General features: G+C 41.8%; 1 protein-coding gene across 1 annotated transcript; it reads left to right on the top strand.

Moving 5' to 3' along the window:
• Nucleotides 1-383: 383 nt before the first annotated feature.
• aimp1a (aminoacyl tRNA synthetase complex interacting multifunctional protein 1a) lies at nucleotides 384-23381 on the top strand. Its single transcript, XM_080721013.1, has 7 exons — nucleotides 384-456; nucleotides 7414-7544; nucleotides 9108-9221; nucleotides 11358-11519; nucleotides 15942-16141; nucleotides 18356-18524; nucleotides 23088-23381. Coding segments are annotated over exons 1-7 (945 nt in total). The 5' UTR covers nucleotides 384-454; the 3' UTR covers nucleotides 23255-23381.
• The last annotated feature ends 2447 nt before the right edge of the window (nucleotides 23382-25828 follow it).

Below are 25828 nucleotides of genomic sequence, written 5' to 3'. Positions count from 1 at the left end.
GCAAACAGCTGAGTGAGCGTGACTATGACGTTCATTTTTTGCGACCAACATAAGCGGCGTGTGAGCAGCATTTGAGCGTGAGTACAGAACAAACTTCAAATAAACAATATGTTTTGTTATCGTTTTATTTTCTATATTTAAAAAAAGGTCATAGACACTTCTCGCGTCGCCCGAATGCTAGACATAAACCACCGTAAACCGTCTGTTGACAGAATTTACATACAGGCAATTGCAAATGTCTCCTAAAAAAATCAACGTAACCGTCCGATCTATAGAACATCCGCATAGTGGAGGCGAATGCTCCGCTAACAGCATGTATGGTCTATAGATCTACACTGGGACTGCCCTTCCTGCGCCTGGCTGACAGATGCTAAGCTATCACGGCTACGTCGTTTCATGTTCTTTGCTCTCCCTCTACGTGTGTGTGTGTAAGGGCCAGGCTGGAGCTGAGTTCATGTAAGTTTAAAAAAAAACATCGTCTTATATTATAACGTATACTTATATAGCCGTAGCTTATGTATATATACTGTCTTAGACACCTAGTTCATCTACATTAGAATAATGAGCTGCCAGCTAGAACCGCTTTAGCTGTACCTTAGTAATAAGCTAACTAGCATTTCTAAGTGATTTGACTATCTGTCATAATTTCTGCAAGGCTATAGCGAATTCAATACCACATCCATACCACCATTATACATACATAACATACCATACACATGCAGAGACGCACTTACTACAAAAATGGATCTTCAACTGGTTATAAACTGGTTATAGTCCCTGTAATCAACATGGTAAAGTTAGAATCTGTGATTCATGTATGTTTCTGAAATGTAAGTGTGATTAACAGTTTATACATTCTGTTCTCTGGTTGAGCAATTAGATCATTAACAGTGAACAAACATGTCAATATAGTCAAGCTTTTTTGCATCTTTTGCATATGTGAATATTCCATATGCTATTATATTATATTATATTATATTATATTATATTATATTATATTATATTATATTATATTTTGGCATATGGCAACATAATTACTAAACTTGCTACTTTCCAATATATGTAAACATGACCATGGTCTCACGCTCACTGTCTGAAATAAATGGTGCTCAGGCAACAGGTGTGTCCATATTGGTGTAGCCTTGGATCAATATTGTCATATATTGATCCAAGGCTACACCATCATCTTGTATCATTTGATTTCTTTGCATCAGTGGGTCTCAGCCTGTTTCAGGATCATGAGGATTTAAACAATCTGAAATCAATATTATTATGATAATTGTAATAATTCTATATAGTAAATATGCAGATACATTTTGGTTTTAAGAAAAGTGTAATCTGTTGGTGTTACAGGTTGTCATTCTGTAAAGCACCTTGGATAACAGCACCATTTACCATTTATTAATGTTCAGCCACATAGCCATCCTAATCTATGTATCTAAATATAAATTGTAGAAACCTATGTGTTTATATGCAGTATGTACGTCAGTGTTCCTGTTCTGGGCATAACTTGGGCACCGTCCGACCGAATGCTTTCAAAAGTGGAGTGTATGTCCTGACCTAGATGACCCAGGGGTGTGCAGTGCTGAATGAGAATTCGATGAGACCAACGGTTTCCGAGAACCAAAAAATAATGTATTTGTCTGTCTGTGGGTCTTTGGGGGGCATACAGAATCTGTGTTGTAGGCATATAGTAGGCATATAGGGAAGGCATTGGCTTCCCTGATTGGCCAGGCCGATGTATCGCCTGCACAAATTAGCATAGCTTTGTGCTTCTTCTTCTTCTTTCGTGTATCATCGTCCTTGATGATTGGCTGACGACATTTTATTTCAGAAGATTTCTTGTTACTTAGGGGAGGCCATGGGGCTGGCTGTCATCTTCTCCCCCTTGCTGACGTCGGCCTAGACGGGGTTTGAACCACTATGTTTTGTATTATGTCCATCATCAACATGATGACATCAGGGATCCCCGTAACTCCATAGTTGATGGAATATGGCAGTGCAGCACTGGGTACTCTGAGGACGGGTACCATAACAACAAGGTCAATACTAGGTATTGCAAAGTGGGTGGGGAAATCAGGGGCATACATTCCTAACTTGCATCCTTCCCTACCTGCATAATTCCTGAGTAGCCCAGTGCCCGTGGGTACTGAACTGGGTACTCTAACAACGGGTACAGCGAGTACTCTGACAACAGGTACAATGGGACGGGTATCACATAACCGAGTTTGGCATACGTTCGCAACTTGCAAATGGTCAGAGCAAATGATGAGGTGTTGCTTTTCACAGCAAAATATACTATTTAATAAATCCTTCCGTGCCATTGGCCTGCATAATCACAAAACTGAGAAATATTGTATTTCTAACTATTACACGACGAAACGTCTGTCTGTCCGTCACCCTCAGCCAATCAGGGACCAGCATTCTTGATGACGTCACTATCAATAAGTGCGCCGGCGCCCTGATATAAATTAGGGGGAAAAGACGGGCAAAGGGTGACATCATAACACAGGCATTGACACTAAGGCTTGCCCACCTGCCCTCGGCAGGTAAATAAAACGTCAGGGCAGGTGAAGTTGGCTTTCAGGTTGCCCGACAGGGCAAGTGCTCATTTGAGAGGGGACACAAATGTCTATAAACACAACACGAGATATCTGTCTAAACACCTGAACGTGGCCAGTGCGCTGTGTCTTCTGGTCTGTGGAATGTAAAATAAGAGCACTACCTATAATGTGCTGTTTTTACTGTTGCTACTTTTAAAAATATAAAATAACAAGTTTGAAACCATAGACATATTCAATAATAGCTAAAGTATTTGGTATTTGGATGTATTGAGGTATGACATTTTATCGCACAGCCCCAGAAAGTAAAGAAATAAGTGTTGAATTGAGCGGTAATTAAAATCGTACCTATCATTTTATAATGGACGATTTACTTTTCGGGCAAGTGGGCATGTCCTTCGGGCAAGTAGAACATGACCTGTACTTGCCCGATGGGCAAGTGCCTCTGAGACCTTAGTGTCAACCCCTGTAACATGAAGGCATATAATGGCCACAAGGGGCTTTCTATGCCCATAGCCAATCAGAGAAGGGCAAAGGGTGACGTACTGACGTCATAATATCGTGCTATATATAAGGGCCACGAGAGGAGCCGTCTATGCCCGTAGCAAATCAGAACAGTCGGTCATAGGTGGGCGTGTGTCTGAAAATCTTGGGGATTGGTGGATTGGTGAGCCTCACACAGCCAACCAGACCATAAATGGGCCAATTTCCATTATTGGTCATGTTTTACGTGACACTATAATATAGTACTATAAAACGGGAGAGAAGTGGGCGCAAACCTCCATCTGTCTGTCTGAGTAACGGGTAAGGAGCGGGTAAGGAAGGACCTAATATAATAATTCAAATCATATGTAATGTCATACAACCAAGCCCCTCCCACTTCATCATCTAATTAAAGATGATGTCATTGGAAAAGCCTGAACACTGTACCATTGCTCAGCTGCTTATGCACTGTCTGAGACCTAAAAGATTAAACCTAAACAAAACATTACTTTTTAGTTTGTTTATCTGTGATCCTGTCCGAGCAACAGCAACGTATTTGTATACTGGCTGAGAAACACTGCCTGGCTTAAACCTGTCACACGGCGCAGGTCCTAAGACCACCATCATTGCTTTGGCTGGTTGGCAGGTACTGTAGTGGAAGAACTTCGAAGAAGTTTCCAATTCTTCCTCTTCTACTATGGGGACTTAACCAGTCACAGCAGGCTGAAAGGGAAGCATTTTTTTACCCTGTTAGGTTTTGTTCACACACCACTGCCACCGCATTTGGAGAAAGCTTGCGATAAAATTGAAAAGAAACAGATTTAGTCGTACCACAGAATGCTGCAGTCTTCAAAGGCAATCATGCTTCTGTTATTCTGTCATGACTAAATCCCTAAACTGAGAGACAGGAGAAGGAAAGCATACTCATAGAATGAGACAGCAAATTCTTTTGAATTTGTAATGTTATGGCCAAATCAAAAATATAATAATTATTTTCAGTTGGTAGTAATAGTAAATATAAATTCAATTGATATTACAATTGTCTCTTAGTCATGAGACATTTGTCTGTACTATTGTAAATGATGATGATGCGTCTAAGCAGTCATTGCTATTTTTAGGGGACTGAGCTATATGGGTTTAGCCAGCTGACTGTTGTCACTTAAGTTGAGTACCAAGTCTCCCCATATGTTAGCAGTCAGTCAATGCTATCAGACAATTGAAGTGAATCAGGACTTCAAAGTTCATACAGACATATGGAGAGACACAAAGCCCTGTGTTCTGAAGTGCACATGAAGTTGAGGTCTTGCTATTTATTGTCTCCACCATCCGAAGGCATGGGGGAGAGTATGTTTTCGCCCCTGTCCGTCCGTGCGTCCTTCCAGTTTGTTACCAGCTAATCCCCGGCGTCATTGGCCTGGTCGCTGCCAAAATGAGCACACACACTCCCTGGATGCCATTTCAGAACCTCTGTCCCACATTCTTCAAATGGCCCTGTTCTAGCGCCACCATGAGGCCGATGTTTGCAAAACACATTTCTGTACACTACTCTTAGAGATTTTGTCCACAAATCCTACAAATCGGTAGACCGTAGTATCTCTACAGTCGTGATCGACATGGATCTGTCTGATTTTCCATATTATTCCATTCTGATTGGCTACAATTGGCTTCCAAAGTTTGCAGGATTGCTCCGTTTTGAACAAAATGCCTCAAATCATGAACACAGCGTGCAATCTTGGTGAAATTGGCCGTGCACGTTCCCACTAGGCCGAGGAAGAAATGCCACTTCAAATTTCTCAAATCACCCTCTTCCTATGCGCACTCCCTAGAGGCTAAGGATAAACCTTTGCCTTGCATTTTTCACATTTGCCTTTTATAGCGCCACCAGGAGGATAACTTATGTAAAACACATTCTTTGCTATTACTCCATCAGATTTTCTCCAATAATCATGCAAATCAGTACACAGTATCTCTATAGTCATGTGATCAAGTCCGATCCGTCTGATATTTCATATTCCATCCTAATTGGCTAATATTGGCTTCCAAAGTTTCCAGGATTGCTCAGTTTTTGAACAAAATGCCTCAAATCATCAAAGCTTGCGATTACCGTGGTATTTGCCACACATATTCCCACTAGGTCAAGGAACAAATGCTACCCTTTTCGCATTGGCCTGTTATAGCGCCACCAGCAGGTAGACTTTAGCAAAAGACATTTTTGGAACACAATGTCTCAAATCATGCATGCAGCGTCCGACTGTCATGAAAGATCAAAGATTGGCGAAGAACACGTGCCACCCTTTTTACATTGGCCTCTTATAACACCACCAGGACGCCTGGCCTGGTGGAGACCTGTGCTCGGAAGAGCACTGCTTCTAGTTGCATGTATGTTTTACCGATACAGCAGATGCAGGAAGGAAGAATATAATCATAATCATATAATAATCATGTTCCCTGTATACATTGAAATCTTAATGAAGAGTAGTAGCTGCATGATTAAAGATTGGCTGCCACAAATCTTTTTCCATTGAGCAGGTCTTGATCTCATTTGATCCACTTCCAGGTCATATATTGACTGATGCTTTAACAATGTTAACACATCCAGCTTGTCTGAGCGTAATAGAAAGCAGAAATGACCTCCTCGAGCCTCTTTGCTGTGGGTCCTACCCAGTTGCTGCACTCATTCTTAGAGAGGTTATCCAAATGAGAGAGGCCTTTTTGTGGCTCTTGTTATTGCTCCACCACTGGTCCCGTTTAAATCAATTCAGATCTTCGAAAAGAAAAAAGAGAAAAAACAATGCTTTGATCCTCGATATTATCAACTCCAGCTCTTATTGTGTTTCTAATTTCCTCGTTCCCCAACATTTTGTTTTCATCCTGGTCCAGCTGTTGTTTTCCAGCGCCTCCCTGTACTATGTGTCAGAAGTTTTCCTCTCCGTGCTTCAGCCTTGTAAAAATCCCTCTCTTCCTCTTTGTCAGAAGAAGTAATTTGCCAAGCTCAACATGTCCGAGGCACATTACAACCAAACCCAAACTGGTGTCCAGCTGCATTTCAGTTGAGTGGCACGAGACTGTTTGATCCCCTTTGAACTTAAAGCTCTAAAACTCGAAATGCACACAAGGCTGATGCCAAGTAAGGTTTACAGGCTAGACTACTTGAATGTGGTTTCACCTCTTGTGCCTATAAAAGACTGATAGATAGACAACATATTTCATTGACTGTCATCTGGTCTGCTTCCTTTCGCTGCATCACTAGAGAATTTGGTACGATCAACCTGACCTGGAACTTGTCAAGACAATTTTGCGGTTTAATGATTCTCTGCCTTGAGAAGGAACAGCATCAACCTTTTGAAATTCCCAAAATGGGAAGAGTGTGTGTGGGATAAAGGAATCTGGGGTCCGGATTTAGACTATTTTTATACAGCAATGAATGTATCCTATGATTCAATCTCAGCATGTCTTGAGAACGGGTGTCCTACTTAGACACTTTTAGGCAACCAGCCACTCCAAGTGTGACAGCCAGTGCCATGAAGATTGCTGCAGCATGCACTTCATATGCACTGTATGCTTGAATTGAAATAGCATCTTATATTTTGAACACAGTTAATTTTGTATTACAATATATCACAATTTGTAGATTTCATAATGAACTCCTTCATACCCGGGTACTTTGGATCCCATGGGAAAACAATGCTAATAATAAACAGTTTAAATTTGAATGTACTGGAAATCTGCTTTGACAGTCCCTGCATATGCCAATGGTCAATGCATCTGTGTAATTTTACAGAGAAAATGCTTGGGAATGGACTTCAAAAATGTGGGACAAAAAGTGAAAGTCATCTTCATCAGTCCTTGGCTTTGTCGTTCCTTGCCAAATTGTGCGATTTCAGATAGATTGGTCAATATTGGTCAGAATATTGCTTGTGAATGGATGGCAGAATTGAATGACAGAGTTCGCAAAAAAGCGAATAAACAGCTTACATTTTGGGAAAGTGAAACATCTGCTTCATCCGTCCCTGCATATGGCAGTGCTCAGTGCTCGTGTATGTCAGATCGATTGGTCAACCCACTGAGGAGAAAAATGCATGAGAAAGAATGGACTTGAGAACTAACAGCGTTTTCTTCATTATAGTACAGGATGATCTAGCAAAAATTATCAGGATTATCATTTTAGGCACAGTCATGCAAACCTAGTGTCAAGGAACATTTTAAGCAATGATCGCTTTACATGAGACAGATGTGAGTTCATAGCCTAACTCCACCTTCTCAAGCAGTTCAATGTGAACATCCTGTATTTACTTGTGTTAGTAAGTACAGTGCAGAACTACAGATACAGAATGTTGATGTCTGTCTATATGATCTTCCTGTCCTCTAGGTTTCTGGCTCGCTCCTTGGTCAAGATGTCAGGCCACAATCCCCTGATGAGATTGGAGCAGAGGGCAGCCGAGGCGGACCAGATCATTGAGTACCTCAAACAACAGGTCCAGCTGCTCAAGGAGAAAGCCAGTAAGATATTGCATCAAATCACTGAACATGCTCAAATACATTTTGTACACGTACAAATGCTCAGTCAGCTTGTCACTGCACACTGAGAGGGAGTCTTAAGCAGCGTTTAGGTCATGGTATCAATTAAGCTGTAGGTCAAATTTGGTTTGTTATACTGTGTCATCTGGCAAAAAGAACAAATGTGTTGCGGTGGAGTGAGCGTCAAATGCCACAAATGGCTATGGATATGGTTTTCTGCTTAACACCTTCTAAGCCAAGGGGAGCCCCTTAATGTTAAAACCGTACTATATCGCACATCCCCCCAGGGACTCTCAGCCACGTCGTACATTCCCGGACTTTGTCTTTAAAACCGGAATAAAAGCTTTTGATCCGAAAATCGGCGATCGTCTAACCTTCCCTAGTCACCACTCGTGCACTGATAGCTCATGCAGACCGTGCATGAAGCAGAGGTGACGTCAGCGCCTCTCCTTCTCCAAGGCACCTTCCACCCATCCGTTTACTGTCTACACACTCGAGCTCCTACAGCAGCCATGCTTGGGGCTATGCTAGCGAAACTTTTCAGTTCTGTTCTTCAGTCACACATGGACTATTTGCGGGGACATTTACGTGAAAGGATCGCGCACGCGAAACGCACGGGGACATCGACGATCGGCCAAAACCCCCATTCTATCCCAACGGAGATCGAGAAAATCATGGTGAGTTACTGGCCTGGGGGGAAAAAAAAAAGAAAAAACAGCGGCGCTGTTCAAGATGGAGGGGCTGCGGGGTCATGTTTATAAACATAATATTATGTCTCAGATCACAATACAATAATAGAAATTTCACGGCTAATCTACCAACCACCATTCTATTTCGGACTGCAACGTGTTAAAGAATTGGCTACATGAGAATTAGATTAATAATTTTGGGACTGAATGACTCACTTGATAGGAGACATTATCATAAGGATGAAAGTGCCAAAATAAGTCAATAAGCAAGTTGTTCCTGTACAACCTTATTTCATGCTTATCAAATCGTTGCCCAGAATTTCTTGCCTTCTAACCATGCCAGAGCCTATTGTGATGTGGCGCACAATTACACACATAGATGTTTTGTGTATACTGTATAAATTACAGCTCTGTCTCAAAAAATTAGAATATTGTGGAAAACAATCATATATTCTGTGATATATTCAAAACCTTTTTTTGTTTTCATTTGGATTTTTATGGCATATAGCTTGTGAAATTCATATCTCAAAATATTACACGAGAACACTTAAAACAATTAGAGTAATGTCAACCGTGTAAATCAAAGTTGCTTGAAGTCCAGTGTGAAATGTCCACAGTCGGTGATGATTTGGGATGCTATGGCATCTGCTGCTTCCAATGTTTTATTATTATTTTTTACACAATATAAAAGAAAATTGAGACAGAGCTGTATACAATATATATCAGATCTTTATAGGTACATTATCTGTGATATCCTTAAAAGATCAGAACAAAGATTATGCAGTATATGCACATTCTCCTCCCTATGTGCTGGTACTGTGTGGAATGACCCTGACAGGATTGTTTTTGCCTCTAGTTGTCCAGGCCACTGTCAGAGAAGAGAAGAAGCTGATGGTGGAAAATGTCAAACTGAAGAAAGATATTGAAGAACTGAAAAACCAGCTGCTTCAGAAAGAGAAGAGCAGGGGAGGTATAGTATATTTTGCATGGTTTTCCACTAAGGGCACGGTCTTACACGCACACACGCACGCACATGTACGTGTCAGAAGCACCAGCTTCCCTTCTCTTCCATTCTATGGGAGTGTCCCGTTGTGGCACATTGACAGGGTTGATGCATGTGGCTTTCAAGACATCTGAAGTTTGGAGTTGGTGAACTTTCACTGGGTGTCAACCAATAAAAATGACCCCACATGGGAGGCATTTTGCTTGTAGTTTTCTTTCAGTGAAACAATCACTCCAATGTAAGTCAAGCTACAGTAATTACAGAAAACCGGCATTGCCCACAACCTGCAAGACTGCAAGACGACATGGAAAATTGACACGTTCTCTGCATGCATTGGCTACACTGCTTCTGACGCAGATGTGTGACTGCATTCAAACTTTGTACGGAGATTACATTTTGATGTCAGTCACAGCTCGTTATTATATTGTTTGCTTTGCGAAATCTAGGATAATATCTTATGCGTTCTCGCCTCAGCCTATTGCAACCAGACATCTATCATATAAGCAAACATAAAGCTCCAACAATGCCCATTAAAGTGATGAAGGACAGCATATCTTCCTACTCGACTGTTGGTATTGTGTGCGTTTGCCATGCATTAACATACAAGGGCAACACTGCTCTGATCATTAACACGCATGTAATGCTTTCCAGGCAGGAGTTGTAAAGAGAAAAAAAAAATCAAGAGATTAAAAGAAATAAGCAATTTAGGCCTTTCCCAAAGCGCTCCTCTCAATATGTTAGTTTTGGAGGGCTCCAGGAATGTGCTCAAATACAGCTGGGCTTATGTTTCCACGTATCCAATTGTAATGTTTATTTTTGCCTTTCACTTCAATGCCTTTAAGGTGCCATAAAAAGCTTAATCAAAAGCACAGATAAGTGTGGGGCTATTTGAAGGATATTTCAGTGACTTTAACCGATTTGTAATTGAGATGAAAACGGCAAACTAATGAATACAAGATCATCAGGGCCTTGTGTAACGATGGCATGGAAAACATTGCATGGAGGAGACTTTCAGACTTCACACACACACACACACACACACACACACACACACACACACACACACACACACACACACACACACACACACACACACACACACACGTCGTCTCATACCAACATCGTTTTAAAGGTCAGTTCCCTCATTGCACTGTGTTTTAAAGGTAAACCTTAAAAGTCCATAACCTCAGGCCCTACCATAGAATTAAGGTAATCAAGAGCATTATGGCTGGCAGTGGTACGCCTGCAAACCGATGTTTGTCAGACACAGCCGCTAGATTTTGTAGAAATACAAACATCAGGCGCCTGAAATGATGGGTTTTTTGGATTTATTTTCCCCCTCTTTTCAAAATTGATTGAGAACATTGTTCCCCACTTTATGGCTCCATTTCCTTGTTTCCATCTCAGTTTGGACACTGTGTCATTTTCCCATCAAAACTGTTTGCAGCAGGAGACCGGTCCTCCCATTGGGTGTATAAATAAAGCTTCCTCTGTATCATTTCACTGAATTATGCAGCCGAAACCAACACTGAAGGAGGCAATGAGAGAATTATGAAGTAGCATTATGTCTTTTGTTACCATGTAAAATATCTCTTCTAGTGCGGCATTGCTGGGCAAACTTTCTCTCCTTTAGTTTCACACATGGTGCATAGAAACCACCAGGTTTCCACTGAGTTGCCAAGCTGCAACACAAAATATCAGTCGGTCAGCAGAGATAATGGGGACAAGAAGATATAATAATAATAATATCCTGAGAGGGCATTCTTCTTTCCTGGTATTGTTGGAACAACAATGATGCAATAGCTGGGAGGCACACACCCGATTACCCGCGACAGCAGAAGTACACATAATTGCAGTGAGGATCATCCTTGTGGTTTTTAAACAATGGTTACAAATGCATGTGCTCTCACTGAAATGTTTTCCTCAAAGTAGTATACTTACTTACAAATGAAAATAAAAAGAAACGAATAGGAGAAAGCAACAAGGTTACAACAAGAGCTGACATGGCAATGAATAAAGCACTCGAATTGCTTAGAATTATCGGTGTAGTTGGAATGTGTCTTTGACCAGTCCGGTTGTAACTCCCTTTTGTCCTTTCTGCAGTGAAAGACGTGGCTATGCCCTCAGCAGAGGCCAGTGTTGAGTGTGTATCTAAGACCACCAGTCCTCCTGAACCCTTGGCTCCCTCTGCCCCCTTGGCTGCTGCACCAACAGACCCGCAGCCTAAAGACGAGGGCAAGAAGAAGAAGCCAGCAGAGAAAAAAGGTAATGGCAAAACTTGAGGGATTCATTATTGCAACAGTATACAGTATGTGAGCCTTTAACTTTCACATTGGTTAAGACCTTTTTGAAATGTGATGAATTTGAATCGTGCTAGCTATTCAATTACAAAATATAAGTAATATTAAAAAAGGTTTGGTTGAGATCTTAACACCTTCTAAGCCAAGGGGGGCCCCTTAATGTTAAAACCGTACTATATCGCACATCCCCCCAGGGACTCTCAGCCACGTCGTACATTCCCGGACTTTGTCTTTAAAACCGGAATAAAAGCTTTTGATCCGAAAATCGGCGATCGTCTAACCTTCCCTAGTCACCACTCGTGCACTGATAGCTCATGCAGACCGTGCATGAAGCAGAGGTGACGTCAGCGCCTCTCCTTCTCCAAGGCACCTTCCACCCATCCGTTTACTGTCTACACACTCGAGCTCCTCCTGCAGCCATGCTTGGGGCTATGCTAGCGAAACTTTTCAGTTCTGTTCTTCAGTCACACATGGACTATTTGCGGGGACATTTACGTGAAAGGATCGCGCACGCGAAACGCACGGGGACATCGACGATCGGCCAAAACCCCCATTCTATCCCAACGGAGATCGAGAAAATCATGGTGAGTTACTGGCCTGGGGGGGGAAAAAAAAGAAAAAACAGCGGCGCTGTTCAAGATGGAGGGGCTGCGGGGTCATGTTTATAAACATAATATTATGTCTCAGATCACAATACAATAATAGAAATTTCACGGCTAATCTACCAACCACCATTCTATTTCGGACTGCAACGTGTTAACTCATTAAAAGCCTCAGACATTAACGGATTATAATATCCAGAGTGCCTCCCACCCCCCCCCCCCATTCACGGCCGTTCTCTTATTTTGTCTTATTTTGAAGGCCACCGGAAGTACTTCCGGTCTGACGTCATCGGATCCTTCGACTGAACCGATCATTGTTTATGTGGAGCCATGCTGGATCGGCTCGTAGCGTTTATACATGTGTTTTATAAGCGAGCATCTGCCTCCATCTTCGCTTCTAAAGTGTAGTTTTGAGATAATGGACATTAAAGATGAGGCGGCCCGTCCACCTCAATGTTATGGGATGACTATTGTGTGCTCGTGGAGCCGTGATGATGACAAATCAGCGCGGATTTCGTCTCCGGAGCGTCGGCCATTGTACTAGGTATTTTTACTCGTTACAGTAATATATTACTTTTCGCGCGACATCGCGCATTTGGCACTATACGTACTCTAGTACTTATTGCGTGACATCACGCAAATGGCACTAGATGAGTTAACATGGGATCTGAAACTCAATACCAAGATTATTTTCCACAAAAATAATCTGGACAGTCTTGATCAATTATAAGATCTATAAAGACTTGGAGATGATTATTTTAACCGTAACCACACAGCCATACATGTATCCTTCATGTTAGAGATGTGCCGATTGATCGGTGAGTGATCGCAATTGGCCGTTAATGCCTCTATCAGCTTCATCATTGAATATATAAATGCTGCTTCAGTAACACAATAAATAAAATAATTTATGGATTTGACGCTGTGATCGGGAATATCGGTATCGGCAGATACTGATTCCTGTTGATCAGTGATCGGTATCGGCCCCAAAAATCGCAATCCGAGCATCTCTACTTCATGTTGTATGTGTCAACAGAGGCAAAATAGAGAGACAACAGATCCAGTAAAAGAGCCACTCACGTCTCACTGTAGAATGAGTTAGGTGACCAAATATTTGGTCTTTCCCTTTGGAACCTGAGATTTAGTTAAAGGTCCAGATTTTCCATCAGTGTTTGGCCTGGATGCAGTTCCCTGTGCTTTAAAAGCCAGCTGAGATTCATCTAACAGGTCCCTCCAGCTGAGTCTCCTAATACCTGCCGATAATGGATGAAGCACAGGACAGCTCTGCACTGTAGCAGTTCCAAGTTTACACTTAGGCTCTTGGTGGAAGCATGAAACAGCTTTTTCTAAGCACTTAATTTGTTATGATATGTTAATGGAAATTTTGATTTGCTTTTTAAGATTGTGGACTCGTAATGATTTTAGGATTCTTTATAGATTTTCTATGTTTCTATTGTGTTGATTTATTTGCTGATTAAACTTGTTTTTATTAAACTGGCTTAAAAGCTAGGGATTGCCATTAAAATTTTCATTATGAAAAGCAACATAGCCAAACGCCTTTGTTTTAAATATGAATCAGTGTCGACTAATTAGCTGTCAGAACACAGCTATTGGGAATAATATTGCTTGGTGTTTTTATGGGTATAAATTGAGCTGTCTAAAATGGAACAGGTTTATGACATGGACAACCCCATCACATCTCTACTGGCAATAGAGATTGCCAGTATTGTGCATTGACAATGCAGTTGTCAAAAAGCTGTACATTTCCCAAACAAGTTGCTGGTGAGTTGTTTTACTGTGTGCTAATGTCAGAATTAACACTAATGTTGCTGTGTTTTCACCTCGTCCAAATACTCATCACCTGTCAGTTTGCAGACCTCATGTGCAAAGTTGAGATGGTGTGTAGGGTAGCGAGATCTTACAGTGGAAGAAATGTTGAACAACGGCAAAGGACTGGAATTCTCTGTGGGACAGGAAAGATTAACAGGGGGGCTCCCAACTTTTGATAGCTACAAGTTTATTTATGACGACAAAACAGCACAGGTATAGACCGCCCTGTTCTGTTCCTAGTATTACTATCTTGGCAGTTTTGGCTCAGCATCAAACAACGGACGATGTGCGTTACTTTTTCTTTGGACAGGAAAGATTAACCACATGAACTCTAGAGTACCCATTCTGTGGTTAACATTATGTGAAAGCTCACAACAAGATGCAAAACGCATTGTGAGAAAGGTACTTTGGTAGTGCTTTTTAGCCAAATCGCTTTAATAGATTGTGCATTACATTCATACACCGATGGCAGAGGAAGCCATGCAAGGCACCAACCTGCACATCATGAGCAATTAAGGGTTCACAGAGTCTTGCTTATGGACACATCGACACTGAGAGCCTGGGATCGAACTGGGAACCTCGCGGTTCCCATCCGGCCGCTCTACCTGCCACTTTACCCCTGAGCCACTGCTGCCCCTTATGCATCTGCCATGTCTTTGGATTGCTTACTGTAAGCACTCGCCTCCAAGCCAAAAAACAATTGAGTATTAGTGTTTAATCAAGGTCCCTTTGATCTCTAAGGAGTTGTGGGAAAAAACAAACATAATATTATTATTTTTGTTTTAATACCTGTGATCGCGGTATAAGACATACCACTGCAGGGTCTGCCACAGGTGGGCTTTGTTTAAATCTTCTATGAGGAAATGTAATTAGATGACACACATCTGTCCAGCAGAGATTCCACACTCAGTACTTTGAAGAAAAAAGTCCTTTTGCACATCTACGAGAGGGACAGGGGCGTCGGACTAATGAACTTGAATAGTAGAAGAAAGTTGGAGTCCTACACACTGTCTTCACTTACTAAACTTTTATTGATATGTTTCGGTCACTCGGACCTTCATCAGGAATGCCAGATCTTACTATTCACACTCAGTACTGGATATGAAGCCAATAATTCCTTCTAGGCAATTAATTGCCTAGAAGGTGTCACTATCGTTATTTCCCCCATGTTGGCTGTAGAAGAATTACCATGCCATAGGGGGATTTGACCGGGCTTAACACTTGATTTTATTACCTTAGTAATCATGGTCATGAATAATGCTACTCTGTGCATAAACCTGTCCACCAGAGGGTGCTGAAAACACCAAAACAAACCTGGACCGAAGTACATTACTACACACCCTAAATGTGGGGCGGCATAGCTCAGGGGTAGAGAAACCGTTATTAGAGCACGAAGGGTTCCCAGTTCGAATCCGGGCTCCCCCTGAGTTAATGTCGAAGAGTCCTTGAGCAAGACTCTGAACCCCTAATTTCTCCCGGTGATCAGGTTGGTGCCTTGCATGGTTTCCTCCGCCACCGGTGTATGAATGTGTGTGTGAATGGGTGAATGTAATGCACAATCTATGTAAAGCGCCTTGGATAAAAGCGCTATATAAATGCACCATTTACCATTTTAAATGGAAGGTGATGAGCAATGCTTTCCCGACTTTGCCTTTTTTGCCCAGAGTAGACTGGGCACCCGTCTAGTATATTAAATGTATTTAATATAAAGCTGACAGTGAAAACGACTACCATCAAAGTCACTGTGCGTAAGGCACTGATCCCTCACAATTTCCCTGAATATCCCCAATGGGGATCAACATGTCATAATCTTGGCTTATCTTCTGGGCATTTCCCATGTGTGTAGCAGCCACATTAACGCGTCATACAGCCCCATTCTAGAAGATAGAAGATTGACTCAACTTACCTAAGATAAATATCAGTTAACGTGAATCTGAAATGACCTTTTTTTACAGAAAAACAGGAGAAGAAACAGGCAGCTCCTCAAGAGGATGCCAAGGTGGATGTGTCGCGTCTAGACCTGCGCATTGGACGCATCATCGAGGCCCAGAAGCACCCAGACGCCGACTCGCTCTACGTGGAGCAAGTGGACGTGGGAGAGGCTGCCCCCAGAACGGTTGTCAGTGGGCTGGTGAAACACATACCTCTGGACCAGGTACAAACACAACTTGTTATAATCGTCAGGGTTGATCAGTGGTTTTGGAATGCTGGAGTAGCATTACTGCTGAGGTTTGAGAGTTTGTTTCTTTTGGTTGTACCCGAAGTAGTGCTAGTCGATATGGATGCAATTATGGGTTCACCTACTGGTAGACTTCTGGAACAGCCAGTCACCAGGGGAACAGAGGAGCGCAGCGGGTCAAATGCTGACTGTAGACTGTAATCAACCTGCTGCCCTCAGCTTGTTCCACCACAGACTACGTTTCAGAGCTGTTTTCGTAAGCATCGATGTGTGCTGTTAACTGCTGTACCTTTGTACTCACGGGATTTATAAGTGTGAAATCACTTGGTGTTTAAAGAGACTGCTGATTAGTTTTGTTTGTGTTAACAACATACTTTATTCTGGCTGTTTCGAGGTGATTTATTCCTGAACATAATAAATACGTTTTCAGATTTGCACCGTCCCGTCCGTCCCCCCCTCACCACCACCAACACCACCACCATGCAAACCAATTTTTACGTAGAATTCTTCACCTCTAGAAACGGCATCAGTTCCTTTCATGGTCAGAAGAAATCCTGGATTTGACTCTCTGAGTTTACATTAACATTCCTGGGAACCTTTATTCATTATAACTTTATGTAGACGAATATATACAGTATGCTGTAAATGAAAGCATATGGTTGCTGGAGTCATGTATACCCAAACACTGTCTAACTCTGCCAAAAGAAACTAGAATATCAAAGACAAATTAATTGGAAGTGACAGGCTTCTTCTCCTTTCCTTTCCTTTCTTTCCTTTTTATTTATTTTTTATTTTTTACAAAGACAGATATCGAACATTATGCTATTAAATAGGTTGATTGTTTGGATTTGATTTGAGTATAATTCATTTGTCTCCTACTGCAGTTTGCAAGGCCAAGTATTCTCATTAACATGCTCTTCATGAAGCTTCTGTTTGCTTTTATTTGGCTCTGCCGGGCCACTCAATAGAGCCAATAAAAACAAACAATTAATCTTTCTTGTTTAAAATGTTTTGAGGTTGAGGTTGTAGTGGTTTGATAGATTGTCCTGTTCAATATGCCTCAGGTTCAGTGCTAACCCTTCCATTAAAAAGCCCTGGGTCTTGTTACACTGTCCCTGAATAAGACACATGCTTTAAATGTAAACTGTAGTTTCCAAATGCTATTTCTTGATACGTTTCAGAAATACTGTCTGTAAGTACCTAACAGGGCTGCACAGTTGATACAAAAAAAGCTCTGAGCACATGTGCTGCAATTTATTGCCTATTGTAATCTTTTATACAACATCTACAGCCCTACCACTAAGATAAAAGCTTGTGTTTCAATGGGAACATATGACCTGTAAATCGATGACAAGACATTCAAACCATCCACTGGCTAGCCGAAACTGCCATGAAAACTACCACCAAAACCCCGTCAAAGCAGCTCGTCTCAGCAGCATAAATCTATGCAGATTCATGTAAAATCCCCAAAAGATTTTCCAAAAAATGGATGCTTCTCAAAGAAAGGTATGATTAGATTTTCAGAGCATATGCCATGTATTGTACGATCGCTTTACATTTTGGGTTCCTGTTTGATGGAAAAGGCCTCTAGACTTGGCTTTGTTCATGTAAACCACAGAGGTCCATAGGCTATAGCAAGCCAGTGTTTTCCTGTTTACTCCCCATTTAGTTTATGAAACGAGGCACACAAAACCATGTGTCGTAACCAGAGCCAGTCATTTCAAATAACAAGACTGACATGTTACCAGTTGTGTAAATGGGATTAGGAGAATGTAAGTACAGTAGTCCAGGTCACACCACATATAATGTTTTGTTAGAAGGTTAACACTTTATAATGGCCCTTATTCCAGTGTGTTTATAATACTGATTAACTATTTGAGGTGAACCTCCCTAAATTGGTATAATGTATTGGTACAATGTAATCACAAAATGTAATTTATAGCATAAATTAAATATATTTTTATTGCAATTATAATACTGTATATAACACTATTCATGTTGAGACTATTCTAAAGTAACGTCAACTCCATACCATCCCCACAGTCTGCTAAATGCGGTGACCAAGTTGTGCCAAGGTAGATGTCCTTGCTTTCTGTATAAGACAACTGACTGATGAAGATTTGCTGCTTGTCATATGTAAACACTTTGGTATGCCATTTCATTAGTGTCTTTTTCTCCTTGCCCCTTCAGATGCAGAACCGTATGGCCGTGTTGATGTGTAACTTGAAGCCGGCTAAGATGAGAGGCATAATGTCTCAGGCCATGGTCATGTGTGCCAGCTCCCCGGACAAAGTGGAGATCCTGGACCCCCCTAGTGGAGCGGTGCCTGGGGATAGAGTCACCTTCCAGGGCTTCCCAGGTACTCACATCTTTCTCTTAATAGAAGCACTTATTCTCCTAACGCAGGGGTCTTCAACGTTTTCAGGCCAAGGACCCCTTGGTTGAGAGAGAGATGAAGCAGGAATATGGAATGTGGGGGGTCACATTCCATATTTTTCATTGTTAGACAGCACTAACATCAGTCACAACACAAAATGTCAATTTGTGTTTTCAGATATTTAACCACTTGTATTTTTGTGAAAGCCAGCTAGTCATCCCATTAACCTCGTATCCATACTACAGTTTTGCGTAATCCTTTTAGCATAACCTTTGACTGTACTACGTGTACTTCTATCAAGCTATAAATAAAGTATTGAATCAATAAAAAAAACAAAGAGAACAAAACATGTGCCTCTATGGTGAGGGAAATTAAAGGGTACCGGTGGTGTCTTCTTGCCAAAAAACACATTAGAAGTCTGCTTTCATCCCTTTGAAATCACCAGTCCCAAAGCTTTCCCAGGACCCCACTCAGTGCTCCTATTAGAGACCTCCCTGACTCTATTTAGTGAACAGCTAAATGGTCTGTGACTGTTAATTGACAACCTAATCACCACCTCACTTGCAGGGAATGCAACCTGCTCTTTTCTCACGGTCTACACTGGGAAATCCAGTGTTAATATAATCCTGAAAGTGTAAAAAAGAAGAAAAGTCAAATTTTACACTTTCAGAGTTAAAATTGACGCCGTCTCTCCTGTTTCACTGTATAGATGAGAGAGTTGGGGTAAACAGTGCCTCTAATTGTCTCATTCTGTGCAAATTTGAGAGAAACCAGATGCACACTGGTCATTGTAAATCAAGAATTAAGAATCAACTTGCTAAGCAGAAGAGATATATTTGCCTCTGGGACATGCATTGAATACTGTACCTTATGTGCACGTACAGTATATCATATCATCACCACCACAGCCACAGTAAAGTCACAACAAGATCACCCATGATGAATCAATGAGAATCATCATCATTATTATTTTTTTAATAATAGCTTTTAAATCTTTTGTGCCTCCCACTTTGATCATAATGCCAATTCCCTGCGTGTTTTATAGTCCTTGTCACTGCCAACCCCTACGGGGACGGTGAGGAGGACCCCGTCTCCACCCATACGCGTGGCGTTGACAGCTGCTTCTTTTCACCTGACAGCTAGGACTTTCACTGGGAGGGTGTAACCCTAACCCTAAACTTCCCAATTCTGCTGCCTGCTGAACAAGCCCCCCCCCCGCCCCCTACCGGCCTCCCACCCACGATTATGGCTAATTGTGTTCATTGGAGCGCCCGGCCAAGCCGGAGGCCCCGCAGAGTAGTCAAACCCCAGCCTCCACGTTGGTGGGCAGGAACTTCCAGCTAGCAGACGCCATTCTCTAAAATATCTTCGCGCCATTTAATCTAATGAATGCGTAGCCTGAAAACTGTTAAAAGAAAAACCATCACTAATTTGTACAGGGGGAAACCCGTTGTCAATGCCATTGATTTGCTCATCCCAAAACCGATAAAAAACATGTTCGGGTTTGGAAAAGCCCAATGCGTTTTGATGGAAGTGGCTGCACAGAGAGAAGAGAAGTGGACATAAATATGAGAGTCATGTATTCATTTAAAGAGAGCAATAACTTGAACAGGGAGTTCCCCTTAAAAAAGAAGAAGAGAGGAATCATATGATGAGGGAGGGTCTGTGGTGCGAGCACCCAGGGCTCCGCTGCGTCAGCCTAGGCTTTCATCTACGCCGTACTCCCTGTCTCATCCCCATACGAAAGCTGTTTGCTTTATGAGGGATCCCCATGGCCAAAACCATTGTTTTACAACTGTTGCCTCAACTGAGAGCCACACTCGAGTGAGACTTTCTGGAAAACACGAGGACGGAGAGCAGAGGTCTGGAAGTCTAACGGGACTTAATGGATAGGTGGCAGGCTGCCGAGCTGCAGAGGTTCTAGTCGGTACAAACTGTGGTCATTCAAAAGGCTGGTGGTGATGGCGAGTGCTTCCCCCAGAAAAGATGTTTACAGCGAGGGATGAAACGGATTTTTCTCTCTCTCTCTCTCTCTCTCTCTCTCTCTCTCTCTCTCTCTCTCTCTCTCTCTCTCTCTCTCCTGTCTCGCTCCAATTTCTGTTTCTTTTTCACCGTTTCTCTACTTATTTCATTATCTCTCTCTACCTGCCTCACAGATAGAGAGAGAACATGATAGAGGCACTACTGTATCTGCCTCTCTTCCTCTTCACGTCTCTCTTTCTCTCATAAGAATTCCCCCCCCCCCCCCCCCTTTTTCTTTTTAGATTCTGGGCCTCCCATAGTGTAGCATTGCCATTGTATCAATTCAGCTAAAACCTGTGCCCTGCTGGTGTGTAGATGCATTAAAAAAGGACTACTCTGTGGTAATGCTTAATCACAAAAATCGAAATCGCATGATGACTACTACAATTTCCAAATCGCAGATGAAGCAGTTCATGATATACTGTAAATGAGAGGCAAAGTGTTTTAGGTCATATTTTGTCAATTTCACGCTTAAATGAATTCCAAAAGGACCATGTGTTATTTTTTCAGATCTAGCTCACATTTATACTGTGTCCGTGTTTCCCCTAGGATGAAGTTGTAGCAGCAGTGGCAAAATGATATTGGAAAACTAAAATAAGAAGTAGAACTCCTTCTCAAACCTTTGAGATTGACAGGTGTCGTATAGTCTGTGTGGCCCTGTGGACCACCATTGGGAAAACACAATGAGTCCTTTTTTATGAAAGCACCATTTCTAAGCACAACTAAAATGAATCTTTTCTCTGAAAGGTTAGGCTTTTCTTTAGCTCTTCTCAGCTTTAATTTGAAACACAAACACAACATTCCCCCCATGACTATGCAATCGCAATTTTAGTCTGAATAATTACTTACTTACTTAATCCTCTTCGTGCTGGGTAGCACATAAGGTCTTCACCAATGAACGCCAATGCTGTCTGTCTGCTGTCCGATGCTGCACCTGGCCCCAACTAGTCCATCCAACTTCTTTCATTTCCTTCTCAACAGATCTTCTCCAGGTCTCTTTGGGTCTGCCTCTTTTTCTCTTCCCTGGTGCTGTCCATCTCATTGCTACCCTTGGGATGGCACAAGATCCATCTTCTGTTCTTTATGACTTTTGACAGTGGGGTCAGGCCTGTTCTCCTGTAAAGATCTTCATTGGAGACTGTCATTGGCCAATGACAGTCTCCAATGTATTCTCCAAATGTATTCTCCTAAGACATCTTGTCTGAAACACATCCAGCTTGTGCCAGATGGCCTGTGTCACTTTCCATGACTCCCCGTACAGGAGAACCACAAGGACGTTGCTCTTAAAAATCTTCAACTTAGTTTTTATACTGATCTTTGCTGATCTCTATATGGTTTTCAACATGGCAAAAACTCCTCTTGACTTGGAGATCCTACTCAGAACATTTGCCCCTGAATCTCTGTCTGTTGTTAATTTACTACCCAGATAGGTGAATTCCTGGACGACCTCCACAGAGTTGTTATTAATGATTGGTGTTGGGCAGATTTAGGGTTTAACTTCATCAATTTTGTTTTGTCTATGTTGATGTCTGAATAATGACAAATAGATATTTCTCCCCAATCGTTCAGCCTTGCAGTACTCTCCGGTAGCGTGGCTGTCTGGGAAACGAAGGTTCCCCGTTTGATCCCCAGATCCTCCTGGTTGCATGTCAAAGTGTCCCTAAGCAATACACTTGACCCCTAACTGCTCCCAATAAGTAGGTTGGTGCCTTGCATGGTTTACTCTGCTGTCAGTGTGTTAAATTGGTGAATGTAATGCACATAGTAAAGTGCTTTGGAGAGAGGCGCTATACACTGTAAATGCACAATTTACCATTATTTTTTATTTACTCACACACTGCCAGCTGACTAGCCCCAGTATGGCCTCTTAAACTGACAGCGTGACCAAGTCTCCCGTCAAAACCTTCTGCATGCTTCTGATCAAAAGTAATTGATGCCACCCTGCACTCGTAACTTGGGAGGAAGCAGTGGTAAATGAAACACATTTGTATTCTTTCACACTGTTTCCCAAAATTGCTTTCGGACAGAAGGAAAAATAGAACACGCAACAGAAGCCAGCCAACTCCACTTATGAATTTTGCCCAAATGCCAAATGACCTCAAAACAAAGCCATCATGAAATTATGAGGACCTCCTTTTTACCATATTTGGTGGACGGCATGTTTTGAATTAGAAATGTTTTGTTTGTGTTTCAAATTAAGGCTGCGAAGAGCTAAACAAAAGCCTTAACCTTTCACAGAAAAGCTTAAGTTGTGTTTAGAAATGGTTCTTTCATAAAAAATGACTTATAATAGATTAGACACAACCTGAGCATGTGCAATTTTGGATTACACTTCATTTAAAATTCCCACTGCAGTTTAAAAACAAGTCTCATGGTACTTGGCAAAGAGATGTACCACCGCTATAATGCTAGGTTCTGTTTCGACTCCCCCAGTATGGTGGCATGTCCCCCACTGCAACAGCCCTCAATTGAGAGCAGAGCAGATACTAATTGACCAAATTTATGTCCTTTTGTCCTCTTCAGGTGAACCAGACAAAGAGTTGAACCCCAAGAAGAAGGTTTGGGAGCAGGTGCAGCCAGACCTGCTTACAGATGCACAGTGTGTTGCCACCTACAAAGGTGCTGCCTTTGAGGTCGCCGGCAAAGGAGTGTGCAAAGCACAAACCATGAGCAATAGTGGAATCAAATGAAACAAGACGGAGCTGCTTGAGAGCCATCGTGTTACAATCTTCCTTAATTTTGTTGGCTGAGGAAAGAGGATGATGATGTCTAGAAGGAAATGCTGTGAAAATTATCATTAAAGGAGTTTGAAAGCTATCCATGGCCTCTAAAATGTGTTATTATACATTAAGCGCTAAATACTGTAAATATTTTACGTCCAGTATACCTCATTTGTCCAGATTAAATGTAAGAAAAAGTAAAGCCTATAAAAAACGATTAAAAAAAGCAGGCAGATATCTGTGACAAAAATTATGGAACTACAGAATGTATACATGTCAAGATAAATAAGCACATTCTGAAAACGGCTGATCCAGAAAAACTAAATTACACGGCAGAAAATCTAATTTGTGCGTGTATGTGTGTCTGTGTGTCTCAGCAGGAGAATGCATACATTGTGATGAAATTATAGAGATGAGATTTCTTGAGCTCGACCACAAAGGTATACATTGTCTGCGAGACTCTCCATGACGTGAAAACATGCTGAACAAGTTGTTTATGCTTAAACCTCTCTGCGCTGTCTCATCCTGTGATGCATTATCTTGATTGTGCTTTGATATTTGAGGTTGGGACTCCAAACGACATCTTGGTCCCTGAGTGAGCATCATTTGGCCTCACTTCAGCTCATCGTGCTTGGCCATTTTAATGAGCAGGAGATGAAACGCGTATACTACAAAGCCCAGAGCCAACGGATTGAGTTCTCAAACACTCATCCCATGCTTTCAAATGGCACCAAGCCTCCAGCACTCCAGACGCAGTCATTATCTCAGTCTGCGAAGCCAATGTCACTTGCATTGTTTTATCTTTCCCTTGGAAGAAAAAAAATACCTCCACCCCCACACTCCTTCAATTTTACCCAGAGAAAATAAGACTCGCCTTTTTACCCAAATCAGATTGATTTATGCTGTCTCTGCATGTCGTATAGCGTCAACAGTAATTAAGGTCATGTACATCAGTGGTTCTCAACCTGTGGGTCGGGACCCCCAGGGGGGGTCACCAAATTATTTTGGGGGGTCCCCAGATGATTTGCTTAATGTGCAACATTGTTTTCTAACTCAACAGTAAACAAACCAACATAAAGTGAAAGTGTATAGACTATCGAGGGTATATGCACATTTCTAAAGTGACAATTTAAGGACTTTTTAATAGCTCTTTTAATACCAAATTTTAATACTGTTGCGAGGCGTTGTGAGCATGTAGATCTGCTATTTTCACAATAGAACCGTGTTATACAAAATGTAATGCCTCAACTCTTAGTGCTGAGGCATTACAAACAAAACTTAGTGCTGAAAACAAAACAGTTTAAACTATTTTGTCCAGGTGAAATGAAAATAGGATTATTTGGGGGGTCACGGCCTGAAAAGGTTGAGAACCACTGATGTACATTGCAGAACATTTGTCATTTGTAAAAGCAGAGCAGTGACAGAAAAGGGGAAGATTTATATTTCCACAGTTCTTCATGCTACAGCTTTCTGCTCTGTTTTATAATCTACTAATTTGGCAGTTACAATAAACCACACATCTACTGTATTATCTCCTGTTTCAGCATGATGCCCTCATGGTAGAATGTCCTGTATGATGTTAAGAGCAATTTTTGCTTATAGGTTTATTTAACAGATCTGATAAAATGTGTGTTTTTATGGCTGCCAAACAATTAGAATACCAAATAACAAAAAATATTGTCTGCTAGCAGAGCTCAGCCGTCTCCCCCACATTTACCAATCCTGAAGCCTATTTTCACTGAGGGGTGACAAAGAAATATTACTGTTTGAGTCAAAGAGCGCTGCAGACTATACATTCCCATTTGAAATGTCTGCTGCATGCAATGGAATGACGTTTCTGAGTTTACAGTCGGCTTGGACTTTGTGTTGACTTGATAATGGCTGTAATATTTAACCTTTTTATTTACCCAGGATGAATGACTGCTAAGATGCTCTTACAGCAAACCTTAACTCGCACCCATACAATTATACTCATTTAAACAGGCGCTGCCTAGCGTAACCACAGTCTGCTGTTGGCCTCTGAGCAGCTCCACTGGCGTAATTGGGGGTAATGTCTGATTTATACTTGGTAACGTGCTGTGTTGCGTGCTGAAAATAGCAGATCTACAAACTCACGAGTTCGCATCGGGCTTGTCGATTGGCTATTTTTGGGTGTGTGACAACAGCGTGCAACTAAGTCTATATCACCCATAAAATGTGATGCTTAGATGGTGGATGTAGAGGAAAGGGAGAGGTTCTTCACATTCCCTTTGGCTGCTGAGATTATCCAGCAGTTGCTTCAGTCACAAGCCTATTTCTCATACCTCTGTCTCAAATCTTAAGCTATGATCAAAGTCTAAACAGGAAGCACAGTCACAGAAGGGAGTGCAATTGTGGAGCAAATGACTATAACTTTTTCCTGAGGCACTGGGGTGGCAGTGGCTCAGGAGGTAGAGCACCACATGGGAATCTGATGGTTCCCGGTTTAATCCCTGGCTCCCCCTGGTTAGAGTCAAAGTGTCCTTGAGCAAGACACTGAACCACTAACTGTTCCTGATAAGTAGA

This window comes from Nannobrachium achirus (genome assembly GCF_963921795.1).
Source record: "Nannobrachium achirus genome assembly, chromosome: 3".
Classification (NCBI taxonomy): Eukaryota; Metazoa; Chordata; class Actinopteri; order Myctophiformes; family Myctophidae; genus Nannobrachium; species Nannobrachium achirus.
The sequence above is the reverse complement of the archived record's forward strand: the minus strand, read 5'-3'. Positions and strand labels throughout refer to the sequence as shown.